This window comes from Miniopterus schreibersii (genome assembly GCF_964146895.1).
Source record: "Miniopterus schreibersii genome assembly, chromosome: 3".
NCBI classification, from domain to species: domain Eukaryota; kingdom Metazoa; phylum Chordata; class Mammalia; order Chiroptera; family Miniopteridae; genus Miniopterus; species Miniopterus schreibersii.
In genome coordinates this window covers 45,064,141-45,086,194 of record NC_138103.1, presented here as the reverse complement: position 1 = coordinate 45,086,194, position 22,054 = coordinate 45,064,141, and the positions used below count along the sequence as shown (strand labels likewise).

Below are 22,054 nucleotides of genomic sequence, written 5' to 3'. Positions count from 1 at the left end.
TTTAGAAAGATTAAATAACTTACCCAAGGCCACATAGTGAATCATTCCTAGGTCAGCTGGATTTCTGTGTCCACGCTCCTTCCACCATGCCATGCTCTCCCTAGTAAGCTGGAGTGCCATAAAATCATATTAAGTGTTGTCTTAGAAATTCATCACTGGTGAGGAAAGCTAGAAAAGGATCCATCCTGTTTTAGTTTAGTCTGTCCATACAGAAAGAAGCCTTGGTAAGACGGTTACAAAAGGGAAGTGATTTTGTTTTGTCCTTTTGGGACACCAAGATTCCTAACTGCGGGGGTCAGGTCAGGCGCTCTGCCAGTGTCCAGTGCTTCTTCACTTAATAAATTATTGTGCTTAAAGGAACAGTTCTGAGCCAGTGTGAGTTATTTTCTGGGTATTCTAGCTTTAATTCCATACTCTAGCCCCCTGGGGAGTTTATTTCTTGCTTCAGGGTTCTTCATGCTTGCACTTGCCCAAGGCTCAGGCTTTCAGTACTGAATGATGTTATTTAATTTTCACTGGAGGCCTTGCTTCTCTACAGTGTCCTGCAAGCAACTGACCAGGCCTGTGGGATGGTGCAGCTCTGCTCCTTTACTTAAGATCACTGTGCCTAGGGCCCAAATCCATAAATTGGAAATAAATTTAAATTTTACTTCAATAATTTAATGATTTTAAGCAAGAAATTTATCTAAGGCAAATTGTTGGATTAACTAAGAGACAATCAGACTCCCCTTCATCTGTACCTTTGTGTCACATATTTAGAAATAGCTATATCTATCTCCACTTTCCTAATACTTTGCTTTTATTTTATTTTTTGTTATTTTTGAAAAAATATGTTTTTATTGATTTTAGAGAGAGGAAGAGAGAGACAGGCAGACAGACAGACATCAGTTGCCTCCCATACACACCCAGACCAGGGATTGAACCCGAAACCTGGGCATGGGCCTTGACCGGGAATTGAACTGGTGACCTTTTGGTGTACGGGACAACACTCAACCAACTGAGCCACACTGGCCTGGGCTGTATTTTACCTTTATTGATTTGGCATCAATTTTCAGCCAATTTTTAATGCTATTTAAATATTGTCATTTCTTTGTTTATGCATACATTATGCATTTGTTGTTTTAGTCTAAGCTACCAAAGATTGCTTCTTTGCAAATTATTTTTTTAAGTGATATAATTCCTAAGGCAATAGTGGTGTTACACAAGCATCTATCAAGATGAGCTCAGTCTTAAATACACTAAGTTTTCTTGTTGGAATGTGAAGACTTTAATGGCATCCATCAGGTGCCATTGATAAGAAATGTAATGTCATCGTTTTCTAAACATTAACATTTAACAAGTACTTAAAAAGCATAGTTCTAACCATTGGAGAGGGGCTAGTGAGGAAATGTTAAAATTAATGAAAAATATTTCTTTATGGGTGGCTTATAAGCTGCGAGAAGGAGATACATACACATTATTTACACATTCATTCAAGAAATGTTAAGGTGTTACATTCTAGACATCATGTGGTAGGTGCTGAAATTACACATTGAACAATAGGTCCAACTCTTCACAGGGGTGATAGTCCGGGGCAGGGGCTGGGGCGCACAAGGAGGATTGTAGGAAGGAGTAAATTTAAAAAGAGCAGGAGGCACACGGGAAAGTGCTGAATATGAGTTAACTTGCGAAAGAAATAATATTAGGATTTGACAGAACATGGGGGTTGTCATATGCTGCTTCAAATCAAATTCCAGAAAAGATGTTTTCACTTGAAAGTTACTCCACAGTGTAAACAAAATGCTATATGAGATTTCAAGACCAGAAAGGTGCACTTTTTCTAAAATAGGACAACATATATCTAACAAAAGAATTAATGTATATGTGTGAATATTGGTCCAAGTAATAACTTGAACTCAATATTGATTTTAAGTCCATTTTAATAGGCATTTTGATGCATATTAAAGGTGAGAAGTTAATGGTTAGTTTTGCAGTTTACTGTGGCATTTATGTGTTTTGTTCAGGAAATTAAGTTCAGTTTGATCGAAGCTATTTCAATAATCTTCCCAGTAATTTAATACATTTGATATTCTCTTTAATAAAAACAAAAAACAAAAATGTAAACTGTCTGACACTGTTAAAATTATTTTTAAGCATAAGGCTTATTGATTTTGTAAATTGCCCACTTGAATTTGTATAGCACTTGATTTGTAAATAAGAGGTTCAAAGAAAGAATATTAGAAGGAGAATTAGGCAGGTTCTTATTTTCTGGGTACTCGCATTAAAGAAAAGGCCATTAAATCTTTACCTGTACAGTTGTTCCGTTTTAGGAAGCCCAGACCCCTGGCGAATAGGATAAAACAGTTTAGGAAATGGCAATTAAAATGCTAATTTCTCTCATAAAAACCTGGCTTAAAGTCTAAAGGCCTAATAGAAAAGAGAAAGTGGGAATGATTATTTTTAGAGAACATTCATTGTAATATACTTCAACCTTTTTTTAAAATTAAATTTATTAAGGTGACATCGGTTAATAAAATTGTTTCATGTATGCAATTATATAACACATCATGTGTATACTGCTTTGTGTGTTTTACACCCAAAGCCAAATCTTCTGTCACCACATATGTGACCCCCTTTACCCTTTACTACCTCCCGCCACCCCCCTTTCCACCACCACGCTGTCGTCTGTGCCTGAGTTTTTCTTTGATCGTCTTACTTGTTCATTTCTTGCTTTTGATTTTATATCCTACATATGAATGAAACCGCATGGTTCTTGGCTTTTTCTGTCTGACGTATTTGGCTTAGAATGAACTTCTTTATTATAATGCAACACATTATACACTAACATGAGAAAAGTAAACCGTAGCTCTTGGTGCTGTGTTAATACTGAGTGCACAGGGCAAGGCTGCACTGTTGAATACGGTGACTGCCGGCCGCGTGTAGCTCCCGAGCTCTTCAGCTTTTGAAATGTGGACAGTGCTGCTTAAAAAAACTGAATCTAGAATGTTATGAATTTTAATTGTTTTAAAGATGGGACACATGATTCAGTTATTGGAAAAGTTTAAGCACGTTTGAAACAACCTGTGTGTATGGATCTACTTTTTAACTGTAAATTTTATGAATTCTAAATACAGATCAAATATGTCAGATGAAAAATTGCATCTAAATTGATGTCCCATAAATGTTAAACATATTTTTAAGACAGGATGATAAAATATAAAATATCTCCACTGAAATTCTTATAGTATGTTGGTAAATAATATTTTGGATTTATTGGCAAAAGAAAAAATCTGTTATTGAAATAAATAATTTATTTCACCTTTTTGTTGTTACTTTTTAAAATGTGACTATTAGTAAACATAAAATTACTGGGTGGCTTGCATTATATTTCTTTTGGACGAAACCGATTTAAGGCGTTCCTCTACATCACTGGAATCCATTTGATGCACAAAAATGCAGTCTGGCTCAGCAACTAAATCTTATTAGCAAAATCATAGCTTTTTTTCCCCTCTGTCTGGCTCTGCTTTCAGTGCTGGTATTGTTAATAATCTCAGTTTTTGTTAAGCAATCACTGAATCTGATAACTAATTCAATATCATTTACTTTTTTGTTTAACTCATAATAATAACAGTCTTTTATTTGGTATTAGAGACAATAAATTTCTTACAAAATTTTAGCCAGGCAAATTGGTAAGAAATTGTATGAATTTGTTTGAATATCATCACATGCTAGGTAATATGCAATGTGAAGCACTTAAAGTACTTAACTGTACCTGGGAAAGTTAATGGTGTCTGTTTTCTAATAAGATGTGTTCTTTTCATATTTTCTTTTACCCTCACCTCAAATAAAATGGACAGAAAGCATGGCCACATGTGTACAGCTCTCTGTTCTGTGAGGCGTCTGTAATAGGTGATAAATGCGACTTTCATCATGATCTTGTCTCATTGCCCATCTGTCAATTCTTCCAGGAGGTGATTTCCTCTCCTATCTGAGAAGAAAGAAAGATGAAATAAAACTGAAACAATTAGTGAAATTTTCATTAGATGCTGCTTCTGGTATGTCATATCTCGAGAGTAAAAACTGTATACACAGGTAAGGAGAACATTTTAAAAACATTTCCAGTTTTATTAACAAAATGGTAGAAAATGATATGTTTGCTACAGTACAGCAATCCGTTTCTTTCACAGTACTTATATATTTTCTTTTTGGTCTTCATATTGTGTATGAAAGCATTATTTTATAGTTGTTTATACAGGGGTGGGCAAAAGTAGGTTTACAGCTTGAATGGAAAATGATACAATAATCAATAAGTAATAATACAAGAAGGGACTGTTTCATGTACTCACAACTGTAAACTTACTTCTGCCCACCCTGTCTAGTTTACAGGAACACTTGTTTCCTGTCTTACCTGAGCCGAGTACACCTAATTAGGCAGCGACTTACCTACTAATTAAAATTTGTTTTGTTATACTCATGAGTAACCCAGCGGTCAGATACATCCCAGGTTAGTCATATAGGCAGCTACAGCCTTCAAGCCAAGTAAGATTGTTTCACGTGTTACCTATTCTCATTTTTCAAAGAAATTGCTTATTAAGTCAAGGAAAAGCATAATAATAAAACCACAATTCCTGACAGTGAATTTGACCAAGGGTAAAATGCTTCAGCATACTAGATACTTCAAAGAAAATTTTAGAACTTTCTCTAATTGCATTACATCCGGCAACTTGTTCTCAGTGCCTTCTGGATTATGCTTATACTTGCTTGTAGCTGGAAATGTTCATTATTGCTAAATGTTAGTACAACTTAAGATCTCTTGCAGAATTCATGTCAGATCTTAAATAAGGCCACGCCTGTATAAACAGCATGAAGTGGACGATTGAAGTTTTTACTCGTCTGAAACAGCACACGATCCTGTTTAGCTTGGAGCAGGTTCATTGTCAGATTGAACGGTCTTGGACTTTATCTAAGCTTGTTTAGTAATTGAGGTATCTTTTTCTCTGATGTGTTTTACTGTGCAGCCTTTGACTTAACATTTTTGGGGAATTATATAGTATATATAATTACAGCAGAATAAAGTTACCTTCCCCTGATATATACATTTATTTTATTTCAATGAGGTTTTTTTTATACTTACCCCCCCACACACACACACACAATTTTGCTTAGTGTTCGGTTTTATTTTAAAACTAAAGTTAAGGCTTATGTTTCAGATATGGTTCAATGATTGCATATATTTAAAAACATTTCAATAGGGAAACTATTTTTCTGGAAATTAGGACACCTAAAACTATTATTGTATTTGTGTTTTACTATCTATAAATAGAGATCAAATTACTTTTTAACAGATACATTTAAAGACTTTAAAAAGTATTTGATTTTGGACAAAACTTGCATTATTATTTTATTAGATGAAAATACTTTTTGTTAAAAGTAACAAAGAGTTTTGTCTTTTAGAGGAAATCTATAATTTTGATTGTGCAAGTGTTAAAGCTACCATGGGTATCAGATTCTCTACTCTAGTTATTTATTTTTTTCTCTGATTTTTTTCAAACCATTAGACTATGGCTTTAAATCATAATGCACATTATTGAAACTGTTTCACTAATTTGCCAGCTACCAGTAACATTATTTAATTTCTGTGGCATCTTGCTGCTTTTGTAGTGATTGCTTTTCTTGCAAGTGGAGGACTGTATATTTTTTGTGTCTATATTATCAGATTTGAAACCATTCTAAGTCGTAGATGGTGGTTAGTTTTTAAAAATTTATTCCACTCACCAAACCATAACATTATCTGCTGTAATGTTATTTTTTCATTTTTCTTTTTAAGAATTTTCATGCATTTACAAAGTTTTGAAAGTGAACCCATGCTTGGCCACATTTCCTAGAAGGTTGTTCACAGCCATACACTATCTGCCTGCAGGGAAGGTTCCTAATGGAATATCTTGAACACTGTCACTGAGAGCAGATTTGACAAATAGGTTTCAGTGCCAACCTTCAGTGACTGGTAGCAGCTCTCTGTGCTGTGTATTGAGAAGGATTCCAGGATTAGCAACAGAGTCCAGTGATCGATCAGTCACATCTGTTAGGGGGCTGACAAGGGTTAATACATAAGCCCCAATTTTGTCATCTGTGGTGTAGAATATTTTTTGTCTTTATTTTCATAAATACTTTTCTTTTTTACAGTAACTTATTTTTCTGTAATTCCATCGATTTCTTCTAAACTATCTGCTTTTATTATTTCCCTTGTTTATCATGGTTACTGAATGAACTTTGTTATCTCTAGCCAGTGGTCTTTTGTTTTTCTTCAAATTTATGTAAACACTCTTTTGAATGAATTCATTATTTTTGTTTTTGTGTTAGTACCTCACCATTACATGACACTGTAAGTCAATCTTTGGGTTGAATTATTTATGGAAGTGAATTGTGCTATAATACCCTGTTTCTGTGTGTCAACCTGTGGCAGTATTTCTGCTGTAGCAGTGGTAATTGCCATGGAATTTTAATTTATTTATAGTTAAAAGGTACACTCAAGATATGTTTTATGTTTCTTCTCCCAAGAAATATCAAACATATAGTATTCATTACAGTGAAAAATGGTTTTCATCATTGGAAAAATTTCCAATGAGGTATTTCAAAAATCAAGTGATCTAAAACATGATCAAAAGTTTCATTTCTCAAGTAATGAAAGGCACCAAGACCCATTCTTGACATCCCAAAATATTACTAAAATATATGCATGTCTGTGAATTATAAAGACTTTGTCCCACAAATCAAAGCAAAACTTTTAAATATGCCTTCCATTTTACGTGTAGTTATAAGTTTTATCCTGTTCACTGACTAGAGGTCATTGGAATTCAGTACTTGAAAATATTTCTAATTGTTTCTCCCCAAAATAGCTTCTTAACTATTGGGGAATGCATTTTCTTTCTTTAGCTGTGTTTTATTGTTTTGATTACTACAAGAAGAGCAGAGCAGTGTTTCATTATAGGTAAACAAGTATGACAGCTATAAAATGAAAATAAGTAATTGCATAGAGAAATGGCCTGCTTTTGGAAAGTGCTCTTGTTGCTAATTCCCATTTAACTTCCAGGAGAGTTCTCTTGATACTCGGGGTTTCTAATTGAACTATTTCTATTTATAGCTGAGAAGTACTGGATATTTTGCATTTTAGTTTAGTTGTATTCAGCTGCATTTTCTTTATTGTTATTCTACAGGACAGTGTGAAATTACCTTTCCTACTTGTACTTTGTATGAATATTTGAAGTACACTGATAACTTTCTGGGGTGTATGTGTTTACTTACAACGGCATGTTATTAGGTTGTTAGATGTCACTCTGGAAGAAGTTTTAAACCTGATTAATTTGGACATTAAGTGGATTGAAATTTGACACTCTAGATTTAATGGTAATGACAATTGTGGTCTTGCTGCTGCTGAATCCTGCAAGATCTATCGTTATTGAGGGTTCTTGCTAAAAGCTGCCTTGTGCCATGTTCTTTGTTTGGTGTCCTTGGGAAGTAAAGAAGGGTACACTCTTGATTGCCGTGTATTTGAGTTAAAGACCATAATCTATGGGGAGCTTTGGAAGCATCTCTTAATTCCATGATATTCTATGTCATTTCCGATGCCAGAAAAGGTGTTTTTGGAGGCGTGCCGTAGGATATGATTTGTTTTTCTAATTTTAAATTTTGTACTGATTCCTCTTTGGTTTTGGTTGCTCTACCACAATGATTTTTGTTGTTGTTGTTGTTGTTAGGGAGTAAGATTAACAATTCTACAAATTAAAGTATATAAGACCAAATTTACTTTATTGTTTAGTAAGGGTTTTTTTCCTTACCCATTGAGAACAATATTTATATCTTGTACTTAACCCATGCGAACGGTTGCCTACTCTGGGCCAGGGTGATAGCAACATGAAAGTCACGGCCCCTGCCTTCAGACGGACATAACGAAAAATAATAGGAATTTAAAGAGATAATCAGCTCAATGGTGATATGCACAAAATATCAAGGGAGTAAGATCAAAAGGATCTAACGTGACCTGTCAGGATGGGGGCTTTGGCGGGAGCCATCGGGGAGGTTTTGCAGAGGGATACGCTGCTGCAGTGAGACCTGATGGACGCGTGTGTCGTTGAATAGAAGGGGGGATGGCAGAGGAAGGAAATTTGTTTGCAAAGTTAACTGTTTTTCACAAGAGAGCAGGACTTAATCATGGAACTACAAGGACTTCAATACCATAAGAATGGAAAGCGCAGAAGACATGGGGCTGAGCTAGGTGAACAGGGTCCTTCTCACCAAGGGCCACATATACCATGTAATTTAGCTAAACGGGGGGGAATATCTAGCCATACATTTGGATAATTTTAAGAAAGTTAAAATGCTGCAGTTTTTAACTGGAAAAGAAAAATAATTTGAACAAAATTTACAAAGCCCTGAAAAAATGTATAATTTGTGAAAAGGTATGGGGCCAATTTTATTTTTAAGTTTCATCGGAAACACTAGTTTAGGAAAGCTAAGATTGCCCAAAAGGGAACAGTAGTACATTTCACTTAAATATCTTCAAGAAGGAGATTGTTTCATCCATTGATGTGTACTTCTTAAGGTAAACGTAAGAGGCTTCTATCTTATCTTTGTATTTTGTGATTTTTATATGTTAAGAAGTGAAACATTTGGTCTGATATTTACATTTCCCCCCTCGTAATTCTTGAGGGTTTTTTTCTCTATTTTTTAATGGCAACTGATTACCTAGTTTCTGAGTTTTTCCTAAGCTTTGAATGCATTGACAAGGTATTTTTCTGCTAATGTATCTTCATTAAATGGTAAGATAAAGCCAAAATATGCAAAGGAAAATATTTTCTTTAATGTTTTTGACTCTTCATTTTTTTCTCTCTCCCATGATCTGCCATATATTCAATAGAACGTAAGATCACTTTACAGATTAAGTAACTGAGGTCCAGAGTGATGAAATGAAGGTCACCTAGGTGGCTACTGACAGGGCCACTGCTGGGTCTTAGATATGCTGACTTCATTCTGACACATTCCCACGCACTCCAGAGCCATCGTTTTACCCTGTCTCATAAAAGCACAGTCACCCTAACAGCTGATGTGTACTGATGACTTACCGAGTATCAGGCATAATTCATTGCTTTCGATGCAACATTTGAGAATGGAAGCTTCTTGAGGGCAGTGATTTTACCTGTATTGTTTACTGTTGGATTGCAAAAGCTAGGAACAGTGCCCAGCATCTAAAGGAGCATAATGGATCCTCAGAACAACATAGGTACTATTATTAGGCTCATAGTACACATGAGGAAACTTATGGTTGGGGAGGTCGAGTTATCTTACTCAAGAAAGTATTCAAACAGAGGGGCAGTTCTAGGATGCGGATCTGGCGCTCTGGTGTAGAGCCCACAGCCTGAACCTCTCCACTGGATTCCACTGCCTTCTGCAAGAATTGGTCCACTGACCAATCAGATTCAGGGCAGAAGGCCAGATGGTATTTGGTGTAATGGCGCAGCTTATATTCTACATCTGTACTCTTTACGATCATGAGTAAAAAGAGGAGAGGATACTGAAGCTTGTGAAATGTAATTTTGGAAATATGCCAAGGTTTGTTGTTTGTTTTTTTAATGAACGGTTGCTGAAGTGCAGCAGTAGTTTTGTATTTGTTTCTCCACTTAATTAGAGCTTGAAAATTTATTATTTTTCATTTTTTTAAACACCGTTGTTTAGATACAGATACCCCCTTCTGCTTTGTCTGTTAATTAAAAACACAGGATTAGCATAGAAATGTGATCATCTCAGTTCATTGACTAAGCGTTGATGACTGATTTTCGTGTTCCAACATTTGATTACAGTTTTGAATACATTGAGCTGTACTTTTATTTTTAGCTTCTAGATCAATTTTGCGACAATACAGTGAAGACTGCTCAGTAGTTTAAATGTATCAGAAATATATAGTCCTTCTGGAGTGCAGCCACCTTTTTGTAGTGCAGGTTTTGTATTTGCATATGCAGGGTGATTATCATACAAAAAATATCCCAGGAACACCTTTCTAAAAATCATTTATTCTGCTGCTTTATTCAGTGTCAGAATTTCCCATCCCTAGTTTCATTCATTTTAATTAAGAGATTTTTCCCTAAAGTGACATGTATGTTTCCAGGAATGAAAAAGGAGGCCTTTTCTCATATTAGAATCAATTAACATGTTAGCTTGAGTTAATGTACCAGGGTATCTGGCTGCCTTTTAGAAAACAAAAAAAAGGGATTTGGGGTAAAGGATCAGAGGACAGATAAGGATTGATTTATGGTTACTGGTGGGAAAGATGCGGAACATATAAGACACTGTTCAGGAATGCGGGGCAGAGGAGGGGGAAAGGGGGAGTCAGAGTGTGTTGAAGCTGTTTCATGCCTTGGTTGGGGCTAGCCTTGTCTTACGTTACATAGAAATGATAGAGGAAAATTGGCCTATACCTCATTCTCCATGATTTCTGACTTTTACTCAGTTAATTACAGTAAGTACATTTCTGGTTCAAAATGTCCAAAGTGATCTTTTACATTAATTAAACAAATACAAATGGTTAGGTTACCATTTTCTCTTAGGGCCATTTTGATTAAAAAGAACCGAAACTGCTTACGTGAACTAAGCAATTGGAGATTGTTATAAGAAAATTAACTGATCTCACAGGACCCAAGGACAGGAAGTTCCGCCAGGCGTGGGAGCCATTGGAATTAGGAACTGGGAGCGGTCAGGGGCCAAGGAGCATCTCCTCCTGTCCTCCCCTCTGTGCTCCCTTGATCTTCCATTATTTCCTCTTGCTGTGTAACTGCTTCATTTCCCTCTTGCTCCGAGCACCACATCCCTCTGCCCATTTGCAAAGGGCCCTCACATGACATTCGAGTCATTGTAACCTACGCCCAGCATCTGAAGATAATCAGTTAGTCTTTGAGGTCTAATTTCAGATTTTTGTCAGGAAGAATTGATTAGCCCGGCTTCCGTTAGGTGTCGACCCCTGTTTTAATCAGTAACATGGATGGACAGGGAAGCGTATGCGCGGTCCCTGTTGCGTAGGTTTATAGGAGCCCGTCGCTGTGGGTAAGGGACAGTTCTCAGAGGATGGACATGCACTAAGCGGCTCCCCAAGACGGCTGTCACGCATTCACTGAGGCCTTCTGTTTGGCAAGTACGTTTATTACCTTGTTCAGTCCCCCTATTTCTATGGGGTAGTACTATTTATCTCCATTTGGCAGTAGAACAAATTAAGCCACCGAAAATTAAGTAACTGGCCCGTTGTCATACAGATGGTGAGAGAAAGACTCAAGCCTACGATCGAGTTAATGACAAAGCCTGTGAAACTTATCAAAACATTTAGACTATGTTTTAGATACATTTTCTAGTTTCTTCCCTTTTGTGAATTTGATCAACTCTGTGGATATCTCTCTTTTATGATGCAGAATTTAAAACCACTTAATAAATGCTGATTTAGAGAAAGTTTCATTGTAGGAGTAAGAATCCTTTATAGGTCTTATCTCCCTGTTTTCCTGGGATGGTTCATTTCCATGCAGCTCCATGGTGTGGGGCTGGCTGGTGGCTCTTCCTACAGCCGGCCCATGCAGCCTTTTTGAATCCTAGCTCATACCAAGTCCACGCAACAGGCAGGACACAAGCTCAGAACCATGGAGTTAGGTTCATGATTACCCCAGAGATGTGAGGGACCTTTGGTTCAGTTAGGTTCACAAGCCAAACCTGATTCATGCTAGAATAGCTAGTTTTCTCTAAATAGTCTTGGTCAAATGGAAATTTTGGCTTCAAGGAATCCATCAGAACATGGATGACACAGAAATAAGCTTAATCTTCTAGTTTGCAAATTGTTTCCTACTCTCTGGCCTCCAAGGCAGGATCAGAACAGTGAACATGCGGGACCAGAACTCTCTAGCCTGTGCCCTTTACTAGGAATTGACTCACCTCAGTAATTGTGAGAATTATTGGCGCCAAGGTGCTCAATTTTTGTTTCTAATTATATATTTTTTATTTTATAAAATACAAAAGCACTACGAGAAGCCCCTTTCATCCCAGGTCTCCCTTTTAAAAGTGTTTCTGTGCCAATACAGACTGTCTCTGCCTTGCCTACTGTAATAGCATGAAGCCTAACATTTGCAGAGCATTTAGCAACTTCAGCTCTGTGGTTAAGACCACAGATTTGGCATTAGAATGCTCTGTGTTTCGATTGTGGCTCTACAACGTATCAGCTTGAGTGACTTTGGAGTCCTCCCCCAACCCCTTACCTTGGCATCCTCTATAACCATTACCCTGCATTTTTCTCAGTCTTTACCATGAACTGCCATTTATATATACATATATGTATGTGTGTATGTATGTATACCAGTGATACATAACGTGTGTATAAATGTATACACACATATACATATAAATAAAATTCTGGTTAACTTTTTATTGTCTATCTCTCCTAGCTCGAATAAAAGCTCCATGAGGATACTGACTTTATTTTGTTCATTGCTCAATACAAAGAGCCATTAGCAGCATCTAGTTGGTGCTCAGTAGAAATCTGTTGAATGGATCAATGATTGAAGGTACTTCTATGCCTCTGTTTCTTCCAAAACAGAGGGAGACACCTTTAAAGTGGAGATTTCTCTCATGAATGTAAGTGTCCCTTACAAAAAGGTAACTTCTACTCAGTTTTCAGAGCTTCTTCTATATCTGCTGTTTCTTGAAAATAATCAGCTCAGTATAATTCACATGCCAAAGAAGCACATTTTGGGTGGCAAATTCTGCTTTCCTTCAGCAGAAAATGAAACAAAGCTCTGCCATTATGGAGCTTTCAGAAATGAGGGGAAGCAGAAAATAAATGCATTTTTAAAAATAGGTAATTATAAAATATTTGACATGGTGATAGATGATATAGAGAGTAGTAAAACAGGACAAAGGGAAGGGAGGGTGAGCTCGGGCACTATCTGAGTGGTAAGAGAAGACCCAGAGGAGGAAAGGAACGAGTTGTGTGAGTAGCAGTGAGGAGAGTCTTCTTAGCAATGGGTGTAGCAAGTGCAAAAAGGCCCTGAGATAGGACCATGCTAGGTGTGACCAAAGAAGGCCAAGAAGGGAGACAGAAAATGAGGTTAGTTATTAGGTGGCCAGATCTTGAAGTTCTTATAAGTCATTGAAAGGGCTTTGCTTTCAGTCTGCATGAAATGAGGGCCATTGAGGACTGACTTGATCTCTCTGAGGTTTTTGAAGAATTAGTTGGAATTCTTTTTTGAAAATGTAGGGGGCAGTCAAAAAGCATACAGACCAGTTAGAGAGCTATTGAAATAATTTAATGAGAGACTGTGGGAGTTAGACTGGATGGTAGTGGTGGAAATCGTGAGAAGTGGCCAGATTCTGGGTGTATGTCGAAGGCAGAGGGAGTGAAAAATGACTTCATATTCTCCCAGAGCTTTCAAAAAATGGTCTTTCTGTATTTTCCTCACAAATTCAGGTTACTCTAAGACATTCTTCAATGTTGTATTTTCTGTAATTCTAATAACTTTAATGTTATTGCTTCAAGTTATAATGTGCAAAAACCAGAGCATAGCAGGTAGATTCCTTTTTACTGGGAGCTTACTCTGTGCTGAGATTTGTTCTAGAGCTGGTGATATAGCAAAGATTGGACAGAGTACCACTCTCTCTGTCATTTTCATTTTTTAATTTTATCAGTCAATTATAGTTGATATTCAATATTTTATATTAGTTTCAGGTATATAGCATAGTGATTAGACAATATAATATATGAAGTGATCTCCCTAATAATTCTAGTACCCACCTGGCACCACACATAGTTATTACAATATTATTGACTATATTCCCTATTGTGCATTTTACCTCTCCATGGCTATTTTGTAACTACCAATTTGTACTTCCTAATCCTTTACCCTTTCACCCAACCCCTCCACCCCCTTCCCATATGGCAACACTGTATCTATGAGTCTGTTTCTGTTTTGTTTGTTCCTTTGTAAGTGAAATCATATGGTGTTTGTCTTTCTGACTTATTTTACTTAGCATAATACCCTCTAGGTCCATCCCAGTGGTCACAAATAGTAACATTTCATTCTTTCTTATGTCTGGTGTTTTCACTTTACCACACTAAGATTATAATTCTCACAATGTAAGAAAAAAGAAAAGAAAGTGACCTTGAAATGAATGCCATTCAAGATCTCATCTGCAGTTGTTTACATTTATATTGGACATATGTTTTTCAAATATGTTACAGATCTTTAAGAAGTGTATCTTGAAAATAGTCTCCTAGCTCATAGACCCATTGATTTAAAGAGATAAATAAAATTAAATGTAAGTATAATTTATAGAGGGTAATATTTTCCCCCTGGGATCTCTGGTTTTATGACTTGTAGATTAACACAATTGATTATCACTTGCGGGAGCTAATAACTCAGTAGTGTTACTGGTAAATAATGCCAATGGATCATGTCCGATTCTTGGAGAATTAATGTCATCTCTAGAATTAAAATGACATGAAAGAGAAGACATTGCTCACTTGCTGTTACGGTTAGTATACAGAAGGTCTCTTCTCATGTATGATTATGTGCTATAAGATAAAATGACTGACCTCTTATAGTAAATATTAAACTCTTTTATAAAATCAGAGAGAATAGTTGCTGTTTGTAGTCTGGTACACTTATTTCTACTTATGTACAGATATTTTTATTGTAGACAACAAACAATTGCCTATTTTGTGTTCTTAAATTGACGTTTTAATGCTGACTTTTCATTGCACAGTTTGATTTGCATTTTGTTGGGAAGGAAATAGTGCATGTTTTCTGTGAGCGTTTTTAGTGGGTACCTTCATATAGTAAAAGTTTGATAAGCATCTGACATATGAAAGAATGAATGAGTGAAAATTAATTAATTCATGAAATAGGTATTTTATCTGCTGTCCAAAGTTCTGATTGACTGCCATTAGATGACTAAGGACTTTCTAGAAAAATAACTATAATTTGTTCACCCTTGAATGTTAATTTTTTTGATTTTTCACTGGTGCATTTCTTTCTGATGCATAAATGAAGAAAGAGGTAACTGTATCTGATGCAAACCTGTATGTATGATACAAACAGACCAAAATTCTTCTGTCATGAGTTAGCATGAAGGCTTTAGGATGCTTAGGGCATTTTTTTGAATTGTTTGAATGTGATCATTCCAGAGTTTTAGAGACAATATAAGTGCTCTTGTCAAAATACCGCCATCCTTTAAGTATCACAGAAGGTGAATACCATCCTGTTTCGATCTGTTTTTCATCTAACAACAGTTACTTGTTCTACTGATCTGGTCCTATCTCAGATAATGACCGGGGCTTAAGAAAGCAGCAGCAGCCCGGCCGGTGTCCGCAGTGGTAGAGCTGTGGCCCCGCGCCACAGGGCTGGGGGTTGGATTCCGTCAAGGGCACGTGCCTGGGTTGAGGCCGGTGTCCGCAGTGGTAGAGCTGTGGCCCCGCGCCACAGGGCTGGGGGTTGGATTCCGTCAAGGGCACGTGCCTGGGTTGCGGGGTTGCTCCTGCCCCGGGTCAGGGCAGGCGCAGGAGACAGCCAGCCATTCATATTTCTTTCTCTCTCCCTCTTCCCCCCCTTCTACTCTCTCTGAAAAGCAATGGAAAAAATATCCTCAGGTGAGGATTTAAAAAAAGAAAGCAGCAGTACCATATAACATGCCAGAAAGTATTAATTTTTAACATCCACCTTGCAATAATTGGCAGCAAACAACAGATATGTTATTATGTGTTAGAGTGCTCAGCAGGCGTGTGTTTCATTCAGCCTCTGTGTCGCTCACCTGCCCTCTGTCCATGCCTCATGTAGGTGATGTGAGAATGTGACTGCTGTGGCTGGGACGACGCCAGGGTTCTTAGTTCCCTACCACTTAAGATAGAGAGCCTGTAACAAGGCAGTTTCTCTCTTCATTCTTAAATTTTCCAGTATGCCCCTTTAAAATTAGGCTTCTGTTACCTTGCATAAATTAATGAAGGAATAAAATTTAAAATAATTATATCTGCCATTTGAGAGCTTTTAAAACCCAAGGCAGGACATAACCATCTGGCACGATATACAAATAATCTATAAACCTCTTTATAACCAAATGAAAACATGTATGTAATCTAAGAATCCATTCTTTATCACATTGCTTTGTTATAAATTTTTAAGACTTATTTTTTGTCAACTCTATATCATGTAGAGGGAAAATATTATAATTTGCATATCAAATTTATACTTAAGTACATATCCTAGTAGAAACTGATTATTGGGGTTTCTGTAGATTTGTTTTGTGATATCTATAAACTTGCTTGGTAAAATTCCTCACTTTATTGATAATTTCCAAAGCCTCTCTATATCCCACAGCTTAAATCAATCAAAACCATGTATTGATTGCCTTTTTTGTAAAAGGTCCTGTTCAGACATGCTCCCTGCTCTCAATGAGAGAGCTAAGTTAAAGATATAAAAATATCTTGACAACTTGATAAATGGTACATTGGGGGAGAGCAGTAAATGAGAAACAAGAACTTTCATAGTAGGAGAAAAAATGGCAGATAGCAGTCTAAGTTGTAAGAGCCACCCAGCAAATATTGGGATAATTTATTGAATTTCTTTATGTGATCAGTTGTATTAAAAATAAGATTAATTCCCAAGTATTTCCTAATTGGTCTTTTACCATATTTTGTAGAACTTAAAAAGGTTTTACCTTTCCCCTCTAATTTTATTAAAGAATGCTTTATCTGTTTCACAAGCATCTGGGTATTGAAAAGCAGTCATATAGCAAGTGTTCCGTAACATTAGGCCACTTCCAGTCATTAAAAATATACGTAAGCTCTTTTTCTATGTCAAGCGTATGGTCCGTTCTGGGGATAAAATGCTTAGGAAATCAGATGGGGGTCTCTGTCTTCGTGGAGCTTCAAGTCTAGTGGATGAGACACACATGAACAGATATTCATATAAGAAAGCATTTAAAAGTGGGATATAACACCATCATGAAAGGCACCTCTGAAGAAGTGACATTTGAACCGAAAGTCAGAATTAACTAGACTGAATGGGAGAAGATATTTGCAAATGATGTATCCAATAAGGGGTTAATGTCTAAAATATATAAAGGACTCATAAAATTCAACATGAAAAATAACAGGTTAAAAGATGGGCAGAGGACCCGAATAGACATTTTTTGTGTGGAAGACTTACAGATGGCCAGCGGACACATAAAAGATGCTCAGCATCATTCATCATCGGGCAAATGCAAATCAAAACCACAATGAGATATCACCTCGGACCTGTTAGGTTGGCTACTATCAAAAAGACAACAAGTAAGTGCTGGCGAGGATGTGAGGATCCCACTGCTGGTGGGACTGCAGATTGGCGCAGCCACTGTGGAAAATAGTATGGAGGCTCCTCAAAGAATTAAAAACAGAGCTGTCTGTGACCCAGCAATTCCTCTTCGGGGCATGTACCCAAAGAAACTAAAACACTTATTCAAAAAAGTATATGCACCCCATGTTCACAGCAGCATTCTTTTCAATAGCCAAGATATGGAAGCAACCTAAGTGTCCACTGATGGGTGAACGGATAACGAAGGTGTATGTGTGTGTGCATAAAAAGGAATGAGATCCTGCCATCTGCCTCAACAGGGGATCTTAGAGGTTATGTTATGTGAAATAAGTCAGAGAAAGATAAATACTCTATGATTTCACTCATATGTGGAGCCTAAAAAACAAAAAGAAACAGAAAAGCAAAACAACAGAAACAGACTCACAGATACAGAGAACAGACTGTTGGTTACCAGGAGGAAGGGCAGTGGGACGGCGGGTGAAAAATACAAAGGGGACTAAGAAGTACAAATTCCCAGTTATAAAACAAGTAATTTTCGAGGCTATAACATAACAGCATAGGGAATAGAGTCAATAATATTGTAATAACTTTATATGGTGACGCATGGTTACTAGATTTACTGTGGTGATCACTTCGTTAGGTATATAAACGTTGAATAAATATGTTGTACATCTGAAACTAATGCAATACTGTATGATAACTGTATTTTAATGTTTTTTAAAAAGAAGTAACTTAGGAAAGATGGAAGAGAAGAGAGGAAGTGATCATTTGGGAGAGAGTGGGTTGGAGGTGGGAAGGAAAATGGCCTTTGAAGGCAACGAAAGGAAATCAGATTATGACTGGGTTGAACCCTGACTTGAGCTGTGAACAGAAGTGCTGGGGACCAGACCCTGTGAGGATAGGCCAGGTTCTGAAGTTGGTCTTGACCCTGAGAGCACTGGGAGCCACTATAGGGTTTTAACTAGGAGAGATCAGATTCATGTTCCGTGCAAATCACTCTGGCTGCGGTGGGGACACTAGGCTGGAGGGCAGTGTGGATACAGGGAGGGGCCCTTTCAAGGAAGGTGGTGTCAGGTACCGTCCAGGTTTCTGGCTCATGCAGCTGGATGATAGGTGTCTGTTCACTCAGGAAACACTGGGGGAGGAGGAGGTGGGGGTAGGGGAGGGATTATGGATGAAAATGAGTTTATTTGGAGGCATGTTGGCACTGAAGTGAGTGTGAAATATGTGTGGGACTATTGAGCAGGCAGCTGAGCATTGAGACTAGAACTCAAGGGAAAGGTCTGACCTGTAGATAACAGTGTGGAAATGATGAAAGAAAAATGAATGAATAAATGGATGAGTGGATCAGTGAAACCTTGAATTAATCATGAATCAGTGCAAAATTTCTGCGGATGAGAAAAGAACATGGAAGATTATAGCGGTGATTTTCTGAACTCTACAGATATGTATTTTTAAATGAACAGTTTATTTTGCCTCTAGAATTTGAAAATGAGGCAGTATCAAAAATTTTAATTTATGATGATAGTGCCCAATATTTGTCATTTCTACTATTGTTAATCTAGTTTGACAGAAAAATAACTCTAGAATGATGTTTGTTTAACTCATTTACTTAAGTATCCATTCTGACGGTTAAGTGCTCCCTTTAAAATCTTAAAACAAATTATATCAGTTTTGATAACTTTATGGTCCCACAAATAATAATGACAATTGGAAACCAAAAGAGAAAAATATATTTTAATTATATTTGGAAATTTCCCTAACTGTACAGATAAACTAGCAGTAGGAAAAAGAAATTTATAAAAGTACCATTCATGGGAAGAAACCTGTTTCCTTTTAAAAGTTATCTTTTCTGGGAAGAAAACCAGGAGAGTAACTAATTTTGCCTTCTTGGGACTCTTGGCCAGTAGAACTGACGATAGCATTTGAAATTGTAACAATGAAATTTGTGAAGCTGGAACACAGCTTTGCACTGTTCTCCAATGAGCACTGTTTAACAGTGGCAAAAATGTAAGTGTCTTTAGCTGTTTTTTTTTTTTTTTTCACATCTCAAGGCATTTTGATGTACCCAAAATAAAGACATTTCCCCAGTTTTTCTATGATTAAAAAATTTAAGATAAAAATAGTCTTGTGGAAAAATGTATTTCTTAATATCCAGATTCCTTCCCCCCATTCGTTGAGAGAGGAGTAACAATACCTACCTCACGGTGTCTGTAAGACTGAACTAAAATAAGACACGAAAGCCTTTGAGAAAACTAAATGGCAATTCAGATCATACCTAGTGTTAAACTACTGTTCAGTGTTAACGAAGAGGGAGTTGGACACCAAGGCATGAATATTAGATGAAAAGAAGACAAAGATGGAGGAAGGAATAAATGGGGTAAAGAAGGTGTCAGTCAAAAAGGTTTGAGGGGGGTAAAGGCAGATGGTGGTGAATGTTTTACATGAAGGATGCGGCATGTCTGTGTAGGGCAAAGGACCACAGTGCCAACCACAGCGTCTGAGGCGGCGCCTTCCTCCCCGTGCCCGCAGCAGACCGCCTGCCGGGGCTGCCGGGCTGCAGACACCTTCCCTCTCCCGTTCCGCCTGACGTTTCCACGGTCAAGGCTTTGCTCATTTGGAAGAGCACTGCAGCGTGGGAGAGCTTCACCCGGGTGTTTATGACTCCCGGTTGTCTTTATGAGAAGGGAGAGGGATTCGCTTTTCCCATCGCCCCCCTTACCCCGTCTTGGAGCTGAATGGAAACCACTGAATGAGACTCCGGGATGCTGCCTCGGGAGCCTAACCGCAGGGGACTCTGCGGCCTTCAGCAGTGTGTGCTCTCCCTCCCTATTGGGCACGACGCTGTTTGCACCCTGCTGAGTTTTCTGATCTCACCGCCTCTTCTGGGGACCAGGAAGCCCCTTAGATTTCCATAGCACCTGCCTGAGTCGCCTCCGTCCTCCCTAACCTCCCTGCCTGCCTTTCCCGATGCCAGAGCACAGGGTCACGGTGGGGACCCTAGATTTTGAGAACAGATGAGGAGAGACTCCCGGCGTTGCTGGATCTGCAACCAGCCTGTGATGCCGGAATACAGAGCTCACCCTCCACCCTCACTAGCAGCTGCACCTGCAGTTAGTACCTGAGCGGGCGCGATAGGCGGCTGCCGGAATGCAGAGGGCTCCTGCCGCCCCATCTCGGTGCCCTGGGATCCGCCGCCTGAACGCGCAGGCCTCGGGCGCGTCAGGAGTCCCCAGGTAGGCAGGAGCAATGGAAACAAAAAAGTGTGAATTTTATTTTTTTTTTATTTTTTTGCTCCTTCATACTTTTTTCCTTTTTACTGAGTTTACTGGGGTGACACCGGTTAACAATGTTATACAGGTTTCAGGTGCACAACTCTCCCACACATTGTCTTTACATGAGTATATTGTGTGTTCACCACTCGAGGTCAGATCTCCTTCCATCACCATTTACGCCCCCAGTGCCCTCCTCCACCTCCCCCCAAACCTCCCTCCCCAGCAGTCATCTCACTGTTGTCCGTGTCCATGAGTTTCTTCTCTTTTTTGCTCAGTCTCCCACCACCGCCACCCAGCTCCCCCCCACTCCCCCCAGACAGCTGGAAAAGTGTGAATTTTAAATATTTTCCTCTCATTTTTTTACGTTAAGAGTCAAGGGAAACTATTTCAGGAAACTTTTTCTATTACATGAGGAAAAGGTCTGAGAACCACTACTGTCAAATGGTAGCTGTTGAAGGAAATAACTTTTCACCTCTTGGGGCAACACAAATTTACTTATTTTTTTTATTTAAATTCCTCTTTTGGAATGACTCAGTTCTTCTGAAGTTGTTTAAATAGTGTTGCTTTTGTTACGTATGTGCTTGCACAGGAATAGCTGGGAATCCCTTGGGAACTGAAATCACATTTTATTCACGTTAAGGCTCTGTTCCCATTGCCTGGCACAGTCAGTGCCTGGCACATAGTACAACTGAGTAGCTCATGCATCAAACGATGAAAGGTAGATTAATTTTTAAGGAATAATTAATTAATTAATTATTTTTGTAGCACAAAGTATACCTGAATGTTATACATACATACTCTTTGATAATGATATTTGGTGGGAAAAAGTAAATTTCTCTAAGTTTCTTTAAAGAGCATAATATCTTAAAATGTTATCTAATGTTACATTATTTAAAATGCAAGAGAAAAGCCATGGAAAATAGCAGATGAAACAAGACATCAGAATAGAAAAATACGTAATCAGAAGCATAAGATTGGCTTTCCTAAGATAGTACTGACCTTATGCTTTCTCAGTGCATGTGGTACTGAAGATCGGGGCTGAAGGACATTCTTAGGAATGAAAGCCATGTGCGCCCATGGCCTGTAGGCTGTGTTTAGGGGCAGTGCTAGGGCTGCTTTCCTCACCCACTGCATTAGTGTCCCTCACTCCAGGTACAAGGATTCGTCATAGGATGGATCCAATTATCATGTCTTTTGTAACTTACCGTAAATGCAAATGGTGAGCACGCCATACCCAGGACTAAGTTTAATACTGCTAATTTATTTCTCTTTAAGGTTCCTAGTAAATACCTATTTTGTAGTTAATTTTTCCTTTGTCACTTTTGAATTGTGCAACGCTGCAAATGTTTAAATAGACAGAAGTGAACTTTACCAAAGTGCTATTTTGTAAATGGTACTATCCTCATTTTTCACATGCTGATACCAAGACTTCAT

At 37.9% G+C, this 22,054-nt stretch overlaps 1 protein-coding gene across 6 annotated transcripts in view; it reads left to right on the top strand.

Annotated features, from left to right (window-relative positions):
* FER (FER tyrosine kinase) overlaps window positions 1-22,054 on the top strand; it is a 315,987-nt gene that overhangs the window by 228,634 nt on the left and 65,299 nt on the right. For all 6 annotated transcript variants that reach the window (XR_013998437.1, XR_013998438.1, XM_081132190.1 and 3 more), the window contains one exon: window positions 3,948-4,071. Coding sequence is in view for 4 of the 6 variants with exons in the window: in XM_081132190.1 (XP_080988316.1) it covers window positions 3,948-4,071 (124 nt within the window). In the remaining 2 variants the exon portion in view is untranslated. The remainder of the gene's footprint in view (window positions 1-3,947; window positions 4,072-22,054) is intronic.